This window comes from Patiria miniata, unplaced genomic scaffold (assembly GCF_015706575.1).
Source record: "Patiria miniata isolate m_02_andy unplaced genomic scaffold, ASM1570657v1 HiC_scaffold_1, whole genome shotgun sequence".
Lineage (NCBI taxonomy): Eukaryota > Metazoa > Echinodermata > Asteroidea > Valvatida > Asterinidae > Patiria > Patiria miniata.
Genome location: NW_024037047.1, coordinates 24,255,009 through 24,279,481, shown reverse-complemented (window position 1 = coordinate 24,279,481; position 24,473 = coordinate 24,255,009). Strand labels below are relative to the sequence as shown.

General features: G+C 41.2%; 1 protein-coding gene across 2 annotated transcripts in view; it reads right to left on the bottom strand.

The window, feature by feature from the left end:
* Nucleotides 1-24,473, bottom strand: part of LOC119726335 (hemicentin-2-like) — a 45,843-nt gene that overhangs the window by 10,868 nt on the left and 10,502 nt on the right. Inside the window, exons 2-8 of one of the 2 annotated variants that reach the window (XM_038197993.1) lie at nucleotides 4,564-4,699; nucleotides 3,574-3,756; nucleotides 2,689-2,899; nucleotides 2,274-2,413; nucleotides 1,160-1,298; nucleotides 510-634; nucleotides 97-238 (exon numbers count right to left, since the gene is read on the bottom strand). In XM_038197993.1, the coding sequence (XP_038053921.1) occupies nucleotides 97-238; nucleotides 510-634; nucleotides 1,160-1,298; nucleotides 2,274-2,413; nucleotides 2,689-2,899; nucleotides 3,574-3,756; nucleotides 4,564-4,699 (1,076 nt within the window). The remainder of the gene's footprint in view (nucleotides 1-96; nucleotides 239-509; nucleotides 635-1,159; nucleotides 1,299-2,273; nucleotides 2,414-2,688; nucleotides 2,900-3,573; nucleotides 3,757-4,563; nucleotides 4,700-24,473) is intronic. The other variant, XM_038198000.1, reaches the window with a different exon arrangement.

Genomic DNA, 24,473 nt, shown 5'->3' with positions numbered 1-24,473 from the left:
TAAATAAAACCAATTCTTTAAATTACCACCCTACCCAGGTGAAACCTCACGGACAACAGACTTTAGATATTTTCTTGTCGTTCCGGTGTTCTATACCTGTCTTCTGGCAGATTGCCTCCTATTTTCTCCCAGTGTATACTCGGTAGAGGAAAGCCGGATGCTGCGCAGGACCACGTGATCGCCTCCCCAACGTTGACCGAGGTGTTCCTTGTCGGGGGTCGGTATAAAGTCAGAGGTACTGCATGGCAGACGTGATTATAAAAAGTTGAACCTCATCAACAAAAAAGCAAGAGGCTTATTTGTTCACAACGGTAGGCTCGATTTACCAAGAAAAGAAGATACCTCTTGTTACATACAACCATCAAAACTTCTAATCAAAACATCAACCTATTCAAAAGATCCTACCATTTCAAGTCATAATTTTTTTGAAAGGACTCAACCAGGAACATAAACGTCAGAGTAAGGAAGATCTTTACACCGGATGAGAGTCACACAGTTTAGAGACTTACCGAGTACTTTGACGTGAACCATTTCGGTTGTGGATCCAAGTGAGTTGGTTGCTTTGCAAAAATAGATGCCAGAGTCTGAGGTACTGGCTGATTCCACGGATAGGAAGGCCATGGTCCCGTTACGCCTATACACAAACATCAAGAATAATAATACCAGAATAAAAGACACTTGGTAAGATTAAATGTCAGTTTGCCATTTTTATAAAGAAAATCTATTCATGGGTTTGTTAATTAAAGCCTGTGGATGCATCGAATATCCATCAACAGGGATCGATGTAGTTGAGTCCATCACAAGTCCCTGTATAATGTCCCTGCAAGTCCATCACAGGTCCACTTGTTCCAGTTCAATCACACACTTATTCAAATCAGCTTTGGCAATGGCATTCCTTGGTTATTGTTCAGCCACTGTTCTTTGTGACTGGATTTGTGATCTTATGACTGGGCTTGCGATGGACTCGATTAAATCCCTGCCTCTGCAACAGGAACGAACGGACCAAGCATGGGTGAACGGCATAAATGGCGCATAGGATAGGAGTGCTTCGAAAAGTAGCATTGGAGAGGCGCACGTGTTGTTTCCCACGTGCGCAGTGGGCGGGGCCCTAATCGGTCAGTCTACTGAGTGTCTAACAAGACCTTTCACATTTCTTCACCTCATGAGAACTCGTTTTCCGTCCTTCCGTTCCCACGTCACTCTAGGCTGTGGCGACCCCGTGGCCTGGCAGGTCAGCTTGAATGGCTCCCCTCGATTCAGGGTCACATTGACCGACATCTGCGTTATCTGTGGCTTGGCTGGAATCAGAAGCAGGGGAAGTACTTGACTTCAAATCTTTCAGTTGACTCAAGTACGGTGAGACATATGATTAAACGGTAGTCAAGTTACTCTAGGAAGTGTCAAGAGTCAGACTGTTGACCCCTATGGGACAACTTCTAGGGTCCAGTTGCTGACATATGGTCAAACTATGACCCCTTATGAGTCAAACGTTTGACACTTGTGGGTTAGCTGTATATTTATCAATCTTGGACAGGTCAAGGGATGCAGACAGTGGACCCCTATTGATCTCTCATGGACCAGACTTTTGACTATCATGGGTCAGAATATGAGACCTTAATTGGTAAGACTGTTGATCATCACGTGTCAGACAGTTGACCCTTATGGGTCAGACTATTGAACCTCGTGAATGAGACGGTTGGCCCTCATGGGTCAGACTGTAAACCTAAAAGAGTCATACTTTTTATCTCTTACGAGTCAAACTACCCTTGTGACTAAGACTTTAACTCTGCACAGGGAAGTCTTGTTCAGACTGATGACCTTCCGATATACTGTCATCTGCTATGTTGGTTAAACTGTGACCGAAATGGGTCAGAGTGCTGACCCTTTATAGACTGCTCATCCCATGTAGGTCAGAGCTCTTAGATCTTATCCATGAGTGGTCTGACTTTTCCCAGCTCAAACTTTGATGCCTCCTGACAGTTAAAATCTTACGTTAAGGGTACGGTAGGACTGTTGTCCCTGATTGGTCAGAATTTTTGCCATTAATGGGCTGACTGTAGATGCTAAAAACCTTATGTGTTAGATTGTTGACCTTCAATCTTGTTGGTCGGACATTTACCCTAACAGGCCCGATTGACGGATTACTCGTTTTGGAAAGAGTCTTGACTCTCACAAGTCAGCCATGATGTATCTCTCCTGGGTTCAGGCAACCGCATCTTAACTCCTCATGACTCGGACTGTGACCCCACCAGGATCACAACTAAGCATCTTACCCATGACAGTGATCTTGGCAGTAGCCGCTGTATGTCCCGCATCGTTCTCGGCGAGACACTTGTATAAACCCGAGTCTTGTCTGGTCAGGTTGTGTAGCACCAAGGTGGCCCCACTCTCTAGCACCATCTCGCTGACTATCCTAACGATCAAGGGTCAAAGCAAAGGCCAAAGGTCATATTAAGGTAACTTCTGATCTCGGTGTTCTACTTATTTCTCATTTTGTATAACGTTAAGACAAATAAAACAAGTTGGCCACCGACTTAAAGTTCTTATAACCAAACCATAAGCTTTCAAATTGTAATCATTCATGAAATTTTACTCACGATTGGCTTGGGTGAGTAAAATATTGCTAGATGCAATATAAAATGGTAATCGTTAAAGTTCGCGCCAACTCAAAAACTGAACAATGCTTACTTTTCCTCTGGCATGCTGCCATCAACGCGCGACCACGTGTACTCAAGGGCGCCCTCTGCGTGGCATTTGAGCGTCGCCCCTTGTCCCTGGGCGATCATGATATCCTGCGGGGCACCGTCCATGACTGGTACCCGCGATGGCGTGACGGTAGACGTGGTTCCCGCTGTCGTCGTGGTGTCCATCTGCTTGTCCACTGTTGTGGTCACATCATCTGAACATGAGAAAGCACGGGGGTCAAAGGTCACACTTTAGGAATGTTTAATTTTAAATAAAGTTTTCGGCAAAGAGGACATGAGTTGGTTGTTCGTGAGAAGTTGAGAAACATAAAATATTTCACTGCAGTTTCGGCAGCGTTCTTCCACATCCATTACACCAAAATAAATTGAAAAGGAGGCCTAACAACAAATGGTAAAGTAATTAAGTGACAATTGTTTTGATATCAACTGTTAGCATGCAAGTGAAACATTAACAAACAATACAGACCAATGTTAATTGGCAGGTGAACCATGCAGGAGGCAAGGATTTAATGTTATAGTGCATATCTCAAAGGTTTTCATGCAGATACTGTCATGCATCACGTGGGTGAATTAAATGTATAAACAATTAGGGTGCATATCTGAAGTACATTGAATCCGAAATGAATTGAAGATGGAAACTTGCTGGACATATACTCCTTCACAGATGTTACAGTTAGGTTTAACTGTGGTGTATATAAAGAATTAAATGTAATGGTAAATTAATGCGTAATCAGTGACATTATGTCGAATGACTCCGAATGTAGTGAAATGGTGCAGTGACGTCATGGGCAGGTGTGCTGATGAAACCATGATGATGATGATGAAAAAGTGTGGTGGTGACGTCATGAATACGTAACAATATTTTCACCTTTCTTTTCATCAAATCCCATGCCGCAGGTGCGCAGACACTCCTCCTTGGACGCGAAACGGTTCTGGTTGCCGAAGCAACCGCCGTACGTGAACGGCTGGCATGTCCCCGCGCCGGTATTGAAATACCAGTAGGGGTAGTAGGTCTGGCACGGGCCCACCTCTTTGTGAAAGCCGCAGTACTCTGGAGGAAGGAAACGGGGAACAAACAAATCCAAAATGCAATACAGGGAGGTCGGGACGAGCAGTTAGTAAGAGGAACTTCAAGCGAAAAGCAACAACTTGAACTGAGACCGGTCATTTCAAATACCTCTGAGAATGACGTCACTTCCTGTTGATGTCCGTGGACACTTTGCATTGAAGCATAAGATGTAGAAATATTACCCATGATGCAAAGTTAACACGTGTACAAAATTGCCAAGGAATTCATGCATTTAAAAATTGTTCCGCAACGACATGCTCTTTTTTGTTTTAGGGGAGGAGAGATTTTTCAACTACACACCTGATTTGCAGGACAAATTTAAGGACGCTAAGTCATGCCAATATCGCTAGGGAGGGGCTAGCAAAAGGGGGGTATCTTTACTTCAACCTGGTCTTAATGTCAAGGGTTGAACATGTTCGAGAGTTCAAGTCATAAGAGCCTGAGTTACAAACAAATACCGTGTTGCAAGTGCAAAAGATCGGATTCTAGTCATTTTATACTAGGACTTTAGGTGGAGTCAGTGTCAGAACATACTGCTCAGTTTTAAGTTCAAAGTACAGAGCTTCAGTCCGTGAAAGTCTGAGCCATGAAACTTTACACTCGCTTTAAGTATTAAACGATGACAGTTCGAAACAGAATCATCAACAGGTTTGACTTGGAGTGTAATTTAGTACTTTTATTTAAGGTCGATCTCAAGCCACTCAACAACTATTGGTTGGAGTGATGCGTCATCACGTCTGGTTGGTTCAGGCAAGTCAAATGGTCCCCAAATTATCATTTGTCTTCTACCTGGTCTTGGTGGTTCATAACTGATGCATCTCTCTCGCTTCTCTCCCTTTCGAGACTCGGGGAGGTTCTCGCAGGTTAGCTCTTCGGGCCAGGGGAACCCGTGGGAGTTAAGGGTCGACTCGCAATCACGACGAGCCTGAAAAAATAAAATAAAAGAAGGGTGGTTGTTGATATTTATAGTTCCTTATTGAAGGACATGTTTGATGCTTGCCAATTGGCTCCGAGTTTTTACAAGTTCACATCACTGAGTCGTCAATTCTTCACAATTCAATTACAAAAGCAGGTGAAAAGCTATTCAGAAGAGCTACGACAAAAGTCAATTCTTTATATTGATCAGTCCTTGTGACCTGACTTATGATTGACTTGTGACTCACTTGTGATTGACTTGTGACTGACTTGTGTTTGACTTGTGACTGACTTGTGATTGACTTGTGATTGACTTGTGACTGACTTGTGACTGACTTGTGATTGACTTGTGATTGACTTGTGATTGACTTGTGATTGACTTGTGATTGACTTGTGATTGACTTGTGATTGACTTGTGATTGACTTGTGATTGACTTGTGATTGACTTGGGTTTGACTTGTGATTGACTTGTGATTGACTTGTGATTGAATATGATTGACTTTTGACTGACTTGTGATTGACTTGTGATTGACCTGTGATTGACTTATGACTGACTTGTGACTGACTTGTAATTGACCTGTGACCGACTTTTGATTGACTTGTGACTTGTGGCTAACTTGTGATTGACTTGTGATTGACTTGTGACTGACTTGCGATTCACTTATTAAAGATTTATGATGTACTTGAATAAAATTCTCTTTTGCGAAAATAATGCTGTCGAGGCTGCCAGCTTTAAAAAAAAAAACCCAATATTTGCAGCTTTTTGTGGTAGGTCTATGTTCCAATTTTCAAGAACCAAAATCGAAATAAATCGCTGTAGTTGTTTTTGACTCCCACCTTTTCCACAGCACTTTGTATTGGCAGAAACGACTGGATTTCGACCAATGCCCAAAACCTCATTATTTGTCGACTGCGGTAGGTTGTTTTAGACAAGAAAGTAGTGTTTCATTGAGTCAGGACATAACGAAGGGTTTTCGGTCTCAATTGTTGAACACACACAAATACTCCAGTCTTTATATCTTACGTATCCATTATTGCTTCAGGGCAGAACATTGTATCACCTTTCCTTATTTCTGTATGTTGTGTTCGACTTAAAGCCATCGACAAAATAGCACTGATGATTAAAAATTCGCTTCGTCGGGAAAAGTCAAAGGTTTGCACCTGTGTGGCCTCGTGCAAAATCCCCAAAAGTATGAATATTACACCTGGAAAGCCTTGACATTATCACCTGGACGCTACGGCCAATTTGCCTCGAATCCCCGAGTGACCAAGCAACACCGAGTATCTCGCCAGCCCCAGCTGCAGAAACACGAGATGATGACTTTGATGGAGGGTCGTCACCCAGAGTGACACTTGGAAAATTAAAGTGTTTACGGCGACAAATTGAGTGCTATTGCAGTTCACTCGCGCAGTAAAAAAAAAAGCGGATTACATTTCTTGCTGCGACACTCAAAACTAATATGCTTACATTTACTCTCTTACTTCCTAAGTTTGAAAAGTCACACTATCCGACTGAAACTAGCGACGGGACGTTTTACGGTGAAATGTATTCAATCGAAGAGATTTAGTTTCCACTCCAGTACCGTCTACTTTCCAAGCTGTTTAAGCCTAACGAAGTAATTGTCACCGTAAATCGTCTAGTACCTACTTAGAGTCGGTGACGGAGTGTAAGTTTACTCTTTAGAAATAAGAAAGTAAGTGAAGAAATCCCGCTAATGGCGAACACAATTTCACATGTATATATAAGGAGTGCTGCCTTCCGAACATATGGCGTGCAAATTTAACAGTCAATTTCGAAATCAGGAGCGATATTTCTATTTCTAACACAGATAGCTCTATTTCTAATAGAGATATCTCTATTTCTAAAAAAAAACATACCTCTGTTTTTAATAGAGATATCTCCATTTCTAATAGAAATATTTCTATTTCTAACAGAAATACAAATATCTCCATTTTTAATATAGATATCTCTTTTTGTGGGATAACTTGGCACGCCCAAACATGTGCCCATCGTATAACTATAAGGCTATGTGCTAAGGTGTTAGCGCAGAATTTCTTGGCTGGCCCAAGTACAATCAGTTATCATAATACGTTGTCTTCTGTGGAACCATGATATTAAATTGAGTCCTGCTGATATCTCATTCGTTGCTTTTGAGCTCTTCCACCAACGTTTCGGTCGGAACGCTTTGGTCTTCTTCAAACGTACATCCCGAGTCACGCAAAACAAAGAAAATCAGGGGTGGATCCAGAGTTGTTCTAAAGGGAGTGGTGGCAGTGTCGAAGTCAATACAGATATAGGCCCTAAGACCTAAGAACAGAGATTCACAATATTGTTTTCTGGTTTGTTCCAATGAAACTGAAATGACTTACATTGTTTAGATATTACGGGATGATAAGCCATCATCATGACCTACAAACCCAGCCTTCACAAATTTGAGTCATGTTGAATTAATTTCCGGGTATACGGTTCTGACTCGATCAAAACGATGTGATTCGATGAACTATATAAACTTGGCCGGCCTTGAACTTTGACGGACAAACTTGTCAAGTTGAATAAAGTGATTTTGTGGAGTTTCAAATTTGACAAGATGTGACTTGACAGTGCGACATTCAAGAACATGCTCCCTCTTTCGGAACCTTTTTCCTGGGGTGACGACCTATCTTGTCAAAAGGACAATTTGACAGCATGTCATTTCTGACACCCCGTTAACATGTGTCAGTATGATTATCATCATGTTCGAAGCACACAAACAAAAACCACACAATCTTTAAATATAGATTTGGATTTTGGTTTCGTAATCATCGTCATCTAAGTAGGCTCGCTCTACCTTATTTAAGTTATGTATAGTATTTACAACCATGCTTTTCAAAACAATTATGACGACGACTGTCCCATAATGGTTACACCTCTATGTTCCGACGCATATATGTTCCGACACACCTGTTCCGACACCTTGATGTTCCGACTGCACGTATAGGCCTATTCCTATTCCTAACCCTAACAGGGAGTAACACAACTTAATTGCGGTTTGTCGGAACTGATATGGGTGTCGGAACATAGGCCATGGGTGTCGGAACATAGGCCAGTCACCTCCCATAATTGCAACTTCACATGCATGCACCATTCACGTGTAGTGCGATGGATTTGCATCGAGAAACGTTTTCTAAGTCAAAACAAATTAGGCTATCCTCTTATACAGTTTCATAATCTCTTGCGAACATCACCATCATTCCAATGGTGACGTTTACTCAACATTAGTCAGATCATTACAAGTTCGACTGGGACGAAATCAGATACGCCACATGGAGTGAATGTCTCTCAAAAGACGTGACTCAGTCTCGAAGGAACTAAATAAGTGAACACAACGTTCTCCATAAACACTCTCAAAGTCCAAAGTTTCAGCTCAGTGGATATTACACTTTTCGAGAAACAGTGCGAAACCATGCACAAACTTTTTATCACGAAACACTATTTTGTCAATAGCACTCCCCCCCACCACCACAAAAAAATTCAGTCAATTTACTTATCATTGGCAATCCCATTTTTGATTTCTTCCAAATGACAGCAAGCCAGACGGAATGATTTCACGGGGTGTTTAGTACCAGTACGATCTTCAATCCAAGAAAGCCTTTTTGATAAAATTCGCTAGGTTACTTTGGAGATAAATGCAAATGATCCTATGCCTTTTACGAGACAGTCACTTCACATGGTGCATTTTCAAATCTTCCCTAAAGTGAAACTTCCCACCACGCGAAGCCTCCAAATCTAATTAACTTTTCAATTACTTGATATGTGTAAAAATCACTGAAAAGCCTGTTAAAAATATACCAAATCGGCAAGATATAAAACCAAGACGAAAACTGCAAAGTTATGGCTGGACACGCGAGGTTAAACGAAGGTCAGATACACATCATGCCGGTGATTATTTGAACGAGAAACCGAACTCGTAACTTGTCAAAGAGCATTACGCTGGGTCCCGGTTTAATGCAAACCAGATTGTATAATGCGCAACATTTCATACCTGCCAAGAATTCGGCGTACATTCACGGATCATTGCCAAATATGGCTAGGATTGGGCACAATTTATTTAGTACACTTCTTTACTCAGGGTGTGCCCAAACAGTTTTAAAACTGGTTTCCATTAGGGCCCTGCATGCATTACAAATTTTTAAAATAAAGTGAAACAAAGTAAGCAAAAATTACATTCGGAACAGGCTGCGAATATTAATACTTACAAATACCAGTACTTTGGAAATATTTACACATAAATCACAAGTTCATTTAAACGTTCAGGTAAAATGGCACAAATTCTTGATTATGGGACGGGCGAAAACCCCGCAAAAAACCTTCTTGGAAAAACCACGGGGAAATTCCCGATTCGGCTCCAAATTGCCAAAATAAAATTGGATTATGTCCTGTCCTAGCTGGAATGTATTTTGAGCGACTGGGTTTAACTCAATTTTCTGTCTGGTATAAAATCCATTTATAAGTTGCCCTTTTCTCCAAGCTATCACAGGGGAGTTTATTTCTGTAAGTCGCTCAAGTTCTCTTTTCCCCTCTTGAACTTTTGGTTAACTTTTAAGAAAGAATTTTTTTCCAACTTGACGAACGACGTTTCTCAAGACATTTATTCCAGTTTCCCCGGATTTTTACATTGTTTGATTTGTATGCCTTCATATTCCACAATAAAATATAATTTCATTTTTCAGAAAATGTTCATACCTTGTCAGAATTTTTGTTTTACTTTCTATAAGGCTGCACCTAAAATGAAAGTGGGACGTTTTGTTTCTTTCCAATTCATTTTTATGAGATCGTAAAGTAGATTGCAAACCTCTTTCATGAAGAACACCCACTGCATATAGTTATATCAACAATCACATTTGCGTGCACCCATCACTGAAAATATTTCCCCTAAGAAAAATATGAGATGACTGGCAGGTAATACTTTGCACACCTGGTGGCAACATGCCGAGTTCAAAACCTCAATTACTGCTACACCTCAGCACAGAACCAATGACTTTCCCGAAGCCCCGGCTTGCCACCAGCTTTGGCTTCATCCTTGGATCCTGACAAGGGCGGATCCAGGGGGCGGGGGCCAACGGGGGCCATGGGCGGCCGCCCCCTCCTCCTAGTCTATGTAATAAACCACGACGAATTATACAGGATTTGGCTCCTTGGATAACGGGTGATACTCAGACTACCCTCCCCCTCCTCCCCCCCCCCCCCCCAAAAAAAAACCCAAAAAACAAGAACCCAATTTTTTTAAGTGATGATGTCGCGACAAAGGCAGGCACAGCGCACACCACCATCTTTTCCTCAAAACAATTAAAGTGGTCTGAAATTGCCTCAGATCGCACCACAGAGCATCTAGAATCCAAAAAATGTTCGGGGCCCTTCAGCGGGCCCCGAACCCCTCGCTGTAATATTTTGGACCTACTTTTTGGGGGCTAAATTTTTTTGCCCCCCCCCCCCCAAATGTGTTCTGGATCCGCCCTTGGATCCTGGACCATTCAAAAGTCCCCCGAGTCACGGTTCTCGAAAACCTCCTGAAGCCAAATCCAGACCAGTCTAAGTTTCGCAAACACCACAATATCAGCTTTCCATCGTTGCACGCGAAGTCATCAAACTTCGGCCGTACATACCCAAGTCTGCCCGCTAACTCGCAGGCATGTTTACAAAATCAACAAAATTGTGTTTGTCTATATACAATGTTTTACTTGGCGCTCAATTTGCGTGGATAGTATGTCCGAAATGTCAATCGTTCGCACGTGCAAAAACATCTCCTTCAATTAGACAACTGTTGTCATTGTTTTAAAAGTATGCCATATCAAAATACACATGCACATGGTGACAATATAGAACAAGAATATGCATACTCTAGTTTAATGTTCATAAATGTTATGTCCGCAGTTTTAACATGAATTTAAATATTTCAATTTCACCACACAGCATTGAAACTACGTGATCACGTTGCTTGCAGGGGTCATGGGTCATTCTCGAACAGAAAATAAACTGTAATAGTAGCGACATGTTGATCTAACAAAACAAACGAACAGAGGAAATTAATTCAAAAAGAAACCTAGAAATCCCAATATGAAGAACTCTCAGTTGGTTGACTTACAGGTCTAAAACAATCATACATTATTTATGGGGCCTTCTCATCACAAAAGCTGACACGAATTCTTACATCCGTGTCATGAGCATGCGTAGTTGTTCACCAAAGAGAATTCCTCGCGCATGCGTGATAGAATGAGCACTTCATCCTCACTAGTCCGTGGCGAAACCAAATTAACACGTTTTCACAAGGGAACCGATATAATAACTATATCCATCAATTTATTTGACAACACGTCGAGCAGAAAGTCAACTTGGAAAAAAAAGATTTCAATGGAACAAAAGGGCGAAACAGGTCGGGTGTATCTGTTTACAGAGAGTCTACTTTTGAAAAATTGAAACATTTTTCTTTCTGTCAGAAATTGATGGCCCAGAAAACGGACACAAAAGACTCGAGGTTGTATAATGGAGACAAGCCCACATTGCCCGAAGCGAAATTCCATGTTATGTGTCTGGGAAATTTGTGTTGACTTGTTGAACCCATCGCATTTAGCAGTGGTTAGTAAAACTTGAAAGTTTCGATTTTGTGACTCAGGTTTTTTTAACCTCGTTCCAATTAAAATCTCCTCGTGCAGTGTACTTTAGAACCACCATGCATTAGTCATTACACATTGTGCCAATGGAGCTTTACATTCGAGAATATTGAGAAAACCGCAAGAAATTTAAAGGCATTTATTATAGGATAATTTGCATTTATCCTAAAAGTAACCTGCCGATTTATTACCAAAAAGCTAGCTTGGATTAGAGATCGTACTGGTACTAAAAATCCTGCTGTGAAATGATTCCGTCTGGCTTACTGTCATTTAGAAGAATTCAAGAAATATGGGTGATTTCCAGCGATCAGTCAATGACTGATTTTTGGAATAATTAACTTGAGAGTGCTGTCGACGAAATCGCGTTTCGTGATCAAAATGTTGTGCATGGTTGTTTACGTCTTTCTCGAATAGTGTATACTATCTTCTGAGCTGAAACTTCAACAGGTTAGGTTAAACTACCCCTGCGCCGACAGTGCAACTTGCCATTGCTCAAACTAAAAATCTTCCTTCCCACAGTAGGTTATGAACATTCTTCTTTGGATTTTGTGTGGTGTATAATTATTGGAAACAACTTATTGGTCAAATAGTTTGCTCTTTGCATTGAGTCGAAAGAGAGGCTTCATTGATACGCCTCGGCTGGTTGCTTGGATATTTGTAAGGCCATATAGGCCTAGTAAGGAGGCAAAATAGACAAATCCTGCTGCTAGATCCCACAAAAACGAATCAGAACTACAACAACTTCGTTAATGCAAGTGATGTTCTGGGTACGATTCGAAATCTATTCCATCGGAGATAAAAGGCGAATGAAACTACGTCCCTGCGCTGACAGTGCAACTTGCCATTACTCAAAATAAAAACCTTCCTTCCCACAGTATTTAAAAGGGATTTGTTCAAATTGGACTGAGGCACTGATATGACAAAGTGCACGATTTAGGGTCATGGCCACCAAAACTGCACCCAACAGGGAGCACTAGGATAATACCAAATCTACCGCAGATACATCACTCCAATTTGTTCCATTCACTTCTGTACCAACAACGACCACATGCTGTCTACCTGAATTCTCCAAAGGCAGAAAAGAAAAAGAAAACAGAAAGCCACCACATGACAAATCTCTTACTTCCAAAATTACGGAATTGTAGTTCAGTTTCTTTTCCCTTGTGTCTAAGGACCTACCTACATGGTCGTGAATAATTACCCAAGATTACAAGCTCTGAAAGCTGGATTTAGAGGGTAAAATTGCAAAGTAAGGCAGTGGAAATCCCTTTGACGAATAGTCATTACTTTTTTTGCTGACGGGCGACATACATCATTTTCAACTCGATCACTGATCCTTCGAAAGAGTTCTCATTCTACAGTCTATTGGACTTCGGGGCAATTGGGGGTACAATCCATTTTATATTTCTTAAGAGTCCAGACGAAGTAAGATGAATGGTTCTTCAATATTGTCAACTATATAGTGAAACCAGAATCGATTCACTTTTGAGGGATTAGAAGGGTAATATTGATGATGTCGTCATGAAGACGCGGGGGAAAAAAGGTGTATGATTTGGTAGACGGGGTTTAAACGGCTCCAAGAGACAATGAATTAAGAACGTGCTGGGGTTGTTGACATGCTGATTTTGTATTTCACGCAACTGGGCATGCGCGGTTTTGTGCATTCGCGCTGAACACAAAAAAGGGCACAAAAAGGGATACATCTGAAGCTGTTTAGATCACAAATCCAGTTTAACATAACTGAGAAAACACTAAGAAAACATGTCTGAAAATAGGCCTACGCCAGTGAATTTTACCTTTAATAAAGGCATCTGAACATGACAAGTTTTTTTTTCTATAATTAAAGGTATTAAAGCTTCTGAATTATTTTTCGTGTTTTATTTAATTTGGAATGATGTCGTGCCCCTTTAAGCAACGACGTGCGCTTTAAGACACCAAAGTGTGCTTATCATCTGGTGATAAATGGACCGGCACTCAACGCAGTGTCACAACTCCCTGTAGAGTGATTCTAACTTCCTTACCGAACCCGAGGGTGCAAATTATAAACAAACCGGGGCTTGCCCTTGACAATGGGCAAAGTTCAAAGTTGTTGCCATAAAAAAAAGAAGTCCCGTTGATGTCAAAAAATGCTCCTGACAACCAACTTGCATGCACGCACTGCATTCTTCCATTCAGTTATTTTGTCTACCCCTCGGATCTGTTTTCAAATCTGTCACATGCCAGCTAGGTCAAAGACTAGAAAAGCTGGCCCCAGAGCGCAAAACACTCTTTTCAACTGAGTCAGATATATATTCACTGGAAGTCTTTTCATGCATGTGGCCTATACCAGTGTTGTAGTCGAGTACTGTTTTCCCGAGTAGCGAGTACTGCCGAGTACTTAGGTTACCAAGTACGCGTACGGGTACGAGTACTTGTACTTCCGAGTACAAGTACATACGAGTACATGTACTTCCGAGTACAAGTACAGGTATATACGAGTACATGTACTTTCGAGTACAAGTACAGGTCTATACGAGTACATGTACTTTCGAGTACACGCACAGGTCTATACGAAACATTGTACTTTCGAGTACAAGTACAGGTCTATACGAGTACTTGTATTCCGAGTACGAGTACGAGCACGAATGCTTCTATTTCCGACTTCGGCCATATGGCAAATGGTTCATTGTGCGTAATTGGCCCAGGCCCAGTCAGACCGATATTCAGACCCACTCACGGCTAGCTGTTAACTGTGTTTGTCCGGACGTGCACAGAGGAAAATCAGGAAACGTCGACTTCTTCACAACCCAATCAACCATTTTAAACTGAAAGTATCAATAAAATAATCAAGGCTTTGGTAAGTCAAGCTATACCATATTATTTTTCGAGTACTACTTTTCGAGTACAAGTACTTTGATGATCGAGTACAATTTCGACATGTCGAGTACAAGTACTTTGCTGCCCAAGTACGAGTAATGTCACTTCCAGTACGAATACTTTGACATTCGAGTACGAGTACGAGTACTCTGAAAAAAGTACTCGTGTAGTACTTGAGTACGAGTACCTAGTACGAGTACTACAACACTGGCCTATACACATTGGACCGGGTTAGGTTTTGCCCACTCATTTGCGTATAGGAGGTATAATCTTGTTTCAAACTTTTAGACTAGGGTGAGACTAACAGAAGTCTAACTCGCAAGTGGCAGTCAGTGGAAGAGTCAGCTAGTCAGTCAGACAGACACAAAGAGGACTGTAGGCTGGCCCAGATCGGACCAGCACAAGAAATCGTCCATTGATTTCCGTCTTTATCAAGTGCGTATAAAAGTAAAATAGTGCTATTCAATTCGTTTCCATTGATCTCAAAATCAAACACGGACGTGCTCACATTTTCTTCTGCATTTCTTTTCTGTAAACCTGACCCAAGTTTTCTTCAGAGGTGGTAAAGCCGCGACCTAATTTCTTTTCCCGGCAGATTTTGTCCTCCCTTGAATCGATATTGCCGCGACTGAGTTTGTCTGAAATGAATCCGTGTCCGTTTCGTCTGTCCTCGTCCCGATTTTTCTTCTTTTCCCGCGGGATCTGGCGAGCTTCGCGCCTTAATACGCGCGCCCTGTCAGTTTGCACGCGCAGCGTCTTGGGTTTCCCGCCACGAAAACCAACCGCATTGCACTCCTAACCAAATCAGGATTTGTCTACTGTTTAGGCACCTGTCTCGAAAACATGTAAATTGCCAGCAGAAAAACGGGACCATCTATCCGCGATTTGCCACTGAGAAAATATTAAGATGCTTTGGAGGAGGGAAAGAAATCAGAAATATGGATAAATAAAGACATGATTATAGAAGGAGGTAAAAGAACGGTATCGGTTGACAACTAAGTATGTCACGAATTCCGTGGGAACGAGTCAGCCGGATAACTTTCGTATACGACACCAAATCCTTTTCGCTTTCGTGGAGACTAAATACCGATTCAGAGGTCCCAGGCACGTTTTCCAGACACGTAAATGCAATATTTATGTTTACGCCATAACACTGGGGTTGTGTTTTGAATCAAGGGCTTCTGCGTAGTTGTCGCGTAGTTTAATAAAGGGGAACCATTTTGAGATTAGATGCTTTGAGAGGAGAGCATTTTGCGCGAGTCCCATAGGACATGTTGAATACCCGGCAGACAGACCTGCCAACTTATTGAGGGGAAAACTTAATTGTGATTTCTCGAAAAATCACGATGTCGCATGCTAAATGAACCGTGGTGAAAATGATTAATATTTCCGACTCCATGTTCTTTAAAGCAGGTATATACGTGCTTTTTCAAATTTTCGATTTTCTTTTCCGAACGAAATTTAAAGGAATACAATGTCCTACAACAAATACATTTGTTTGTTTATTTTTGCAGGTCATTATACATGCAGTTAAACAAAAAATGGTTTGATATGACGCGCTCCAGTTCAAAAATTGCACACACTGTTCAGAGTAGCGTCCCGCTCTTAATTCAAAAGTTGAAATTAATTAATTGATTAGTTGTCGGGGCTGATTTTTTTTTCGTGCGATGTATTAAGAAAAGCTCATAGCTCATGTAATGGTAGAAGATTATCAATTCAATTTGAAAAAAGACCCCTATTTTTGAAGGTTCCACACATACAAAAAACACGTTTACATTTCTCGTGCGATCTTGCGATCTTGCGAAATAAGTTGGACAAAGTCTAAAGTTATGACTCGTCAGGAAAGATCAACTTATTCTTCAATGGTCCAATCCATAGATTGGATGAGTCACATAAAAAACCTGCAGCACAACTTTGTTTTGTTGTATTCTCAAAATTTCTATGATCAGGAAGTGCACCGAAGACTCATATTGTTGGATAATTTTGAAGTGGGCGTTTCTAACAAATCCTGCATTTACATAATGACGAAGGGTTAAGCACGCTGACAGGAATTCTTCATTTTGAGGGGGCGTTCTGTACCCACTTCCAAAGTGCACGCCCCCTTTCCCCTGCATTCAAGGCGAGCTTGAAGCATTAACACAATTTCACAATCACAATGGCATCGCAAAGGGACGTCGTGCATACATATGTCCTTTAATCGAAAAAAAAAGCAAGATGAGTCAAAAAGAAAGAAAAGGAAAGAAAATCGATTTAATCCTCAGGTCATTGCACCTGCGATCAACCAGATGTTCAGAGAGACAAGAAAAAGTGAACAATTGATACTTTAACAGTCGATTTATAAAGCAGATTTTTTTCTCCAGTTTCTTTCTTCTTCTTTTTTTTATGAACGCTCGAGGGGGAAGGTTCGATATTCGCCTGACTTGTAATTGCTAGGCTTAGGATTTTAAGCCTCACTGATTGTTTGATGTGGTATTACAAGCCGATTTGATTTCAACCGTGAAAAAACAGCACTTTTTTTCCAAGGCCGGTTTTTTTTCTGTATGCTGCCCGAAATTGGTTTTCTTTGGAGTGGGTCGTAAATTCACACGCGGAGTCTGAAAATGAAAAAGTTGAAAAGTTCTCCATGCATGATCGGAAACTGTTAATGGATTTTGAGGTCATTGATCCCAAATTGTCTACTTTAAAAGATGCCAGACTTTATTTTATACAATTCAGAATTTGTACAAATAAGTTTTGAACAAGAGTACATGACGGAACGGCATTCGCTTCATTAGTACACTGATGTTAAAAAAGCGTCAGCATTTGTAAACATAATCAGAAATGAGTGATTTGTATAGGTTGTGTGCTGTTTTCAGAGGGCTGTAAACACGCGTCGGCTATTACAAGTAATGCAAAGTTGTTACTACTCAATCAAAAGTCATCCCGAAAGTCATAACAAGTCGAACACTAATCGTCACAGTCAGCATCATAAGTCGAGTCACGATCTATTTCAAGTTCACTTTCACATAAGTGGTCTTTTGTTTCATAAACTGTTGTGACCGGACTTGTGGATGACTGTAACTGGCGTAATTTGACTCGTGACAGACTTGTGATTTGACTTGTGACTTGACTTGTGATTGACTTGTGATTGCCTTGTGTTTGACTTGTGATTGACTTGTGACTGACTTGTGATTGAGTTGTGGTTGAGCTTGTGATTTGACTTATGAATGGGTCGTGATTGACCCGTGATTTGACTTTGGATTTGAATTGGGATTGACTTGTGTTCAACTTGTGACTGAGTTCTGACCGACTTGTGATGAACTTGTGATGGACTTGTGATGGACTTGTGATTGAGTTGTGATTGAGTTGTGATTGAGTTGTGATTGAGTTGTGATTGAGTAGCGATTAACTTGTAATTGGACTTGTGATTCAGTTGTGATTGAGTTGTAATTGACTCGTGATGGCCTTGCGACCTACTTGTGTTTGATTTGATTTGATTTGATTTCGTGATTGACTTGTGACCGACTTGTGACTGAGTTGTGATTGAGTAGCGATTAACTTTGCGATTTGAATTGTGATTTGACTTGCGATTGAGTTGTGACTGACCGTGTGATTGACCCGTGTTTTGACCCGTGATTTGAGTTGTGATTGAGTTGTGATTGAGTTGTGATTGAGTTGTGATTGAGTAGCGATTAACTTGTGATTCAGTTGTGATTGACTCGTGATGGCCTTGCGACCTACTTGTGATTGATTTGATTTGATTTGATTCGTGATTGACTTGTGACCGACTTGTGACTGAGTTGTGATTGAGTAGCGATTAACTTTGCGATTTGACTTGTGATTTGACTTGCGATTGAGTTGTGACTGACCTTGTGATTAACCCGTGATTTGACCCGTGATTTGAATTATGATTGACTTGTGACTGATTTGTGTCTGACTTGTTGACTTGTTATTATTGACTTGTGCTTTGACTTGTGATTTGACTTGTCTTGTGGTTGTCTTGTGATAGACTTGTCATTGACTTCTGAATCGATCAAAACTTTGTCTGGTTATTATCAACAGTGGTTGACAACTCATATATCCTTTCTGACATTCTGTGCCAGACTTCAAAGTGAGGGTCAACTTTTACTCGCAAACAACTTCTCTTTTTCACAGTTTTGAAAATGCTCTCGTCAATCATTGCTGCAATACTCGAAGACCCTTTTCCTTTAACTCCATTTTTAGAAAAGAAAATCAGCTCAGTCTGAAAGCAGAACTTCAATAGATCGATGTAATCCATATATTGGGACAGATTTCCAAACAAGGTGCATGCACATTCCCTCCTTTGTCCGACGAAAGGCAACACAGTGCACAGTATATCTCGGGGGATTTTTTTTTCCTCAGTTGACTTTCCCCCTAAAAACCTCCCGTGAGCAAGTTGTTTTAGTCCAATAATAATCTCCATCACCAAAATCGTTTAATTTCAAGTGCACTTCTTTTCCCCATTTTTATTCTGGATGGTTATTACCTATCCTAAATCACTCCCAGAAACGAGACACTTATGGCAGGAATAGTGTACTGCAGCCGCGGTGGGGATTGCCAGGCGGTACGCACAAAGCGTGCGGTACGGCACAGATACCCGTAAACACCAATTACATACGGGGTTGCCTCGGGCGGCTGTTCTGCCTCCGCGCCGGTGCTAGTCATTCCCTTAGCTTTTTACCGGACTTCAATGCTCGATACAATTGTCGCTCAACACGCCCCGGAGGCCACTTTCCTTTCATTTCTTCGTTCTTTCTCTCTATTTTACACACACGAAAAAAGGAACAGCAGAATGCAGAAAAGGGAAAAATAACCATGACGGAAAAAAAGTGTTTGTTCATTTTGCTCGGTCATTACACTCGCACTTCGCAAAGTTGGGAGTTATTGGCAAAGTTTAGACATGGACGCTCACCAACCCAATTTCATGCTTTCTGCTTACCGTGGATTCCTACGCTGACGATGAATTCCTACAACAAATACTTTGTGTGCTTAAGAACAGAATACTTAGTAACGATGTACGCATGCGCACAAGCAAAACAAAATCTACTTGTCGTTTGCGTATTTATTTTCCTAGGAGGGTTCGGGGTAATGTCATGCATAATTCAGTTTTTCCTTTGAATCAATGCAAGATACTTAGGTTCTCGTTCTCTTTTGTCGCTTAAATTAAAATCATCTCAGCGATAAATTTAGAGAAGAAAAACAGTCGATGAAAATGAGCAGCGACGACGTGGATTCGAACCAGGGATCTTTGTAGACTATAGCTAAATACCAACAATGATCTTGATATCATTGTTCTGTTCTCATGAATAAACATACTGCCCGATCTAAACTACTGAATTATTCATGACTTGGCCCTAACCATCCTGGGAATAAAAATTACGCCTGCCGTTTTACTAGTCTGAGCACAATACTCAAAATGGCGGATTGTATTGTGGACAGCCATTAAACGCCTGCTAACGGCCAGCGCGTTGATTGTCAAGTTGACATATGAAGTAGGGGTGAACCTGTAATATCTACGCGCGTAGAAAGGGGTGCTGCGTTAAGCGTGACGTTTATATGAGTCGAGTGTGCAGAATTAAGTAGGCCAGTCAAACTAAAGGGGAGGAGGCACACCAAAGACGCACAGCAACAAATAATATATCAGAAGCACGATATGTCCTCATATATGCCTGTACACGTATGTTTTGTAAAATAGCTACCAATTATTCTGAAATATCTCGCCAAATGCCTAGAACAAAGTTGCGCGCACATTGCGCAACAGCAAAACAAGCCAATCGCAAGTGACCGCTGTCACTGACGTCACATTAAAATATTCGCGCATGCGCAAGGATGCACAAGCATTCTTTGAATGGACTTTCACATGACTCAGTTCTGTTCAAACAGATCTTTTTTGTTCCACTTGAGAAGGAACTTAAAATAGAACGTTGGGGCTTCAGAAACATGTCTATACCCGAGATTGAACTGTAGGCCAATGCATTGTCCAATGTTTTCAAACACTGTTGTCCTAGTTGTTAAAGAACGCACCCGTCTACGTCTAACACTGTGATTCTTCCAAATGGAGAAAAGAATTATTATTGGACTCACAATGCTTGTCGAACAGTTCTAATGAACAGGCAAGTTTTCGTTCAACCCTTTTGAAAAGGTGATGTATTGCGGGGTTAACATGTTATGATCGATTTCTCTGTGTCTGGACACATATATTTTTCACTTTGCTTCGTTTTGATTTCACTTCTGACTCACTTCTGACTATAGAATTGCCTCAGAAATGGCCGACGCCGGTGATATTAGACTCATTTATCACTGTGACGATTTTGTACAGGCATTCCCAATCCCACCCCACCGTTTTCGTAATTGCTTCTCAAACTATGCGCATCATGCACATGCGTGTTAGCATGAATACAAACCTATCACGGAACAAACTCGTCACAAACAGATACCCTTTTACACCCCTCCTTGCCGATTATCGTAGTTAATGCTCATATAGAATTTAGTCGAAATAGATCACACTTCTTATTATTCTACAATAAAGAAAATATTTTTGAGAATTGATATAACATTATAAGTGGTTTCTTTTTAATTATTTCTCAAAATAAACTTTTCTGGTCATTAAATAAGCGGGATATTTCTGACAACACATACGAAACACTTGACAAATTGCAGGTGTGCAAATGAAAGAAAGCCAACAAGTTCAAATTTAGTCACTCAGCAAACTCCCAACAGCCACCAAACGATCGAATTTCAGTATCACAAGTTGGGAGGTTTGAAATTAAACAATACAACAACAATTCTTTGCGTTGCCTGTCATTTTCCGGAATGATTCAACAGACGGCATCCCTGTTCAAACATCTCAAGTGTCATGAATCACCATTCTCAGCACACGCCGCACACAGACAACAAAACACCGCGGACAAAAAGTCCCTCATTTCAAAAGTTCTCCAAACACCGAAAATTGTTTGACCACAAACGTGCTTAAAAGCCACAACTTCGACAGACAGCACGAATCGCGGGCGAGATTGTACACCAAGCACGGTATCCCAATAACACAACAAAAACGGCGGGTAACGTCAGCGCTTCCTGTATGCCGAGCAAATTGGCACAAACCACCGCCGAAGACCTCAGGTACTTTATAGGTCAACATTCGGAGTTGAGGCCTGCATATTTTCCCCTTCTTTTTCCAGCCTCTGTCTGTTTTCCCTTATTATGACTTTTGCAGGTGCGTGGCATAGTCATCAATCACTACTGTATTACTGTCAGTGCGGGGGGGTTTAGACGCGGTTATTAACATTGAGGGTGAACTATTTTGCCAATATTGACCGGGGGCGCATAATCGACACAGTCTACCCCAAGTCATGGTTGATAATATTGATCGAGTGAATCATGTTCGGTGACAAATCTAGGCCCTTCACAACTTGCCAGTATGTGATGACTCCACGCATGGAGCATTTTGACTTTCGTTATAGTAATGGTTCTTGCAGTATTTTATTAGATAGGAAGTGGTATTTTCTGTTCTAAAATAAATTGAAAACACAGTATTGGATTCAAAATTGCATGCCGTATTAGTCAGAACCGACCGAATTATCTTCTTGCACAGATTTGCCGTTTTGAAATGAAAGCGAGGCTCAACTTGCAAAACAGACTCTTTGGCGTCGCAATTTGTGTCAGATTTTGCTGGTAGCTCTTTTGCTTCTCGAAAAATGCTGTCTGCGCTTAGACGTTTTCTCGTTGTATTCGTTAATAATAATAATAAAGTATTTATAAAGCGCTTTTACAAAATAGACCAAAGCGCTGTACAACTACAAGAGAGGACTAGGAAGTAATGAATAAGAAACTTTTAAGACGTTTCTTGAAAATGGTGAGAGATGGGGCGTCCCTGATGTTGATGGGAATAGTGTTCCATAATTTGGGGCCTGCTATTGAAAAAGATTTGTCTCCAAGGGATTTTGAACCTGTAGGAATAGAGAGAAGAAGTTTATCATTGGAAGATCTTAATCCCGGTCTGCCTGGTAGATACAAAGTGAGTAAGTCACACAAGTAAGGGGGAGCATTACCATGTAGGCACTTGTACACCATCAAAAGAACTTTGAATGCTATACGCTGCTGGATGGGTAACCAGTGAAGATTGGTGATGAGAGAAGTAGCATCCACAGTGCATTTGACAGAGAAGATGAGCCGAGCAGCACGGTTTTGAATTTTTTGTAGTCTATGTTTTTCACCTTGGGTTATACCAAATAGAAGAGAATTGCAGTAATCAAGCCGGGATGTTATAAATGTACGAACATCATGGTGACATGTGTTGTCATCGATGAATTTACGAATTCGCCAGAGGTTACGTAGGTGAAAATTAATTGATCTACAGATGGAAGAGACATGGTTGGACATAGAAAATGACGAGTCAAATATAAAGCCCAAGTTTTTTACAGTGCGGGAAGGTGAAATGCTAATTGGACCAGCGTTAAGAGTGAGATTGCCGTCTAGGTTGTTTAGTACACGTGGAGAGGCTGCTACAAAAATCTCAGTTTTGTCACTGTTGAGTTTAAGCATATTAGTGGCCATCCAGTCATGTATTTGGGAAATGCATTTGGAGAGGTTTTCAAGAGCAATTGCAGAATCACCAGGAATAGCTGGGTTGAAATGAGTGTAAAGCTGTATGTCGTCTGCATAAATGTGATATTGTAAATTGAAGTGATCAATGATATTAGCAACAGGTTTGATGTAATATGTGAAAAGTGCAGGCCCGAGTACAGACCCTTGGGGTACACCAAAAGCTACCCTAGATTCATCAGACATGGTACCATCAACCCGGACGCGGTATCTGCGATCACAAAGGTAACTGGTGAACCAGGATAAGGACATGTCGCGGACCCCGTACACTTTGCACAACCTATCAAGAAGTATTTCATGATCTAAAGTGTCGAATGCAGATGACAGGTCAAGCATGACCAGCAAAACCACTTTCTTGTTGTCAATGACTCAGAGAATGTCATTTTGTACACGGAGAAGGGCTGTTTCTGTGCTATGATTACATTTGTAAGCAGATTGGAGTGGGACTTCTAAATTGTTATGGGCAACATGTTCAATAAGTCTTTTGTGAACAATTTTCTCCAGTAATTTAGACAAGAATGAGGTATTGGAAATAGGACGGTAATTTTGCAAATCATTATGGTCAAGAGTTGGTTTTTTGAGGATAGGTGTAACAATGGCTTGACGGAAGCAGTTCGGAAATCTGCCCAAGGACAACGAATTATTCATGATGTTAGCCAGCATTGGAGCAATGCAATTGACATTGGCCTTAAGTAACCAGTTAAGCAGATGGACCAATCAGAAAAAAAGATATATCCATTAAGCCCCGCCCACTGCACACGTGGGCAACATCACGCGCGCCTCTCCAATGAACACTTCTGCAGGTTCCAGCCGTGCGCGTCATACGCGCGCGTGCACGCAGGTCAGATGTCAATCACGGCTGTGATTGGTCAAAACATCACAGGGTGGAGCTAAATGGCTTGGTGAACTCCTTACAACGGCTATAAATTATCACAGAAAAACTTGACAATACACTTACTAAGTGAGGCCGTGTCCGAAACGGGCTTCCAGAGCTACAGCTACGTCTATTGTCAGCGCGTCCCCACGTATTTTCAATGGGCGCAGACCTAGACCTAGCTCTAGACAATTGATTCGGATGCAGCCTTACTGTGATTAAGCCTATCGGAGTCTAATAAGCAAGACAATTTAATGTTCACTCCACTGTCTTATGGTAGCAGCAGAAGTTATCACTTCAATTAACGGGTTGACATTATTACCTCCGCCAAGGAGGTTATAATGTTTTCATCGGCGTTGTTTTGTTTGTTTGTCGGTTGGTTGGTGTGTCTGTGAACAAGATAACTCAAAAAGTTATGGACAGATTTTCATGATTTATTTAGAGGTGGTCCTTGGTACACAAGTACAAATCGGTTAGATTTTGGAAGTGATCCGGATCTGGGTCTGGATGCAGGATTTTTTTAAGGATTCTTCGCCATTTATGCGAGTATTTCTTTTGGGTGTACTGGCAATATGGAGGGGAATTGTTTAGCCTTGGCGGAGGTTTGCGCTCTCTGAGTGCTTTCTAGTTGACACATGTTTTAAAATTAGACCCTAACATTTTGTTAATGAAAAAAAAAATGGTTTAAATCAAATTGGTATGATTGTAAAATCGCTTTTTATACAATCTTATCTGCCCCTGTTTGCATAATATTTAGCGTATTTCAGCTAGGAATCTTGCAAATCAACCTGCATTACGGGCCAGC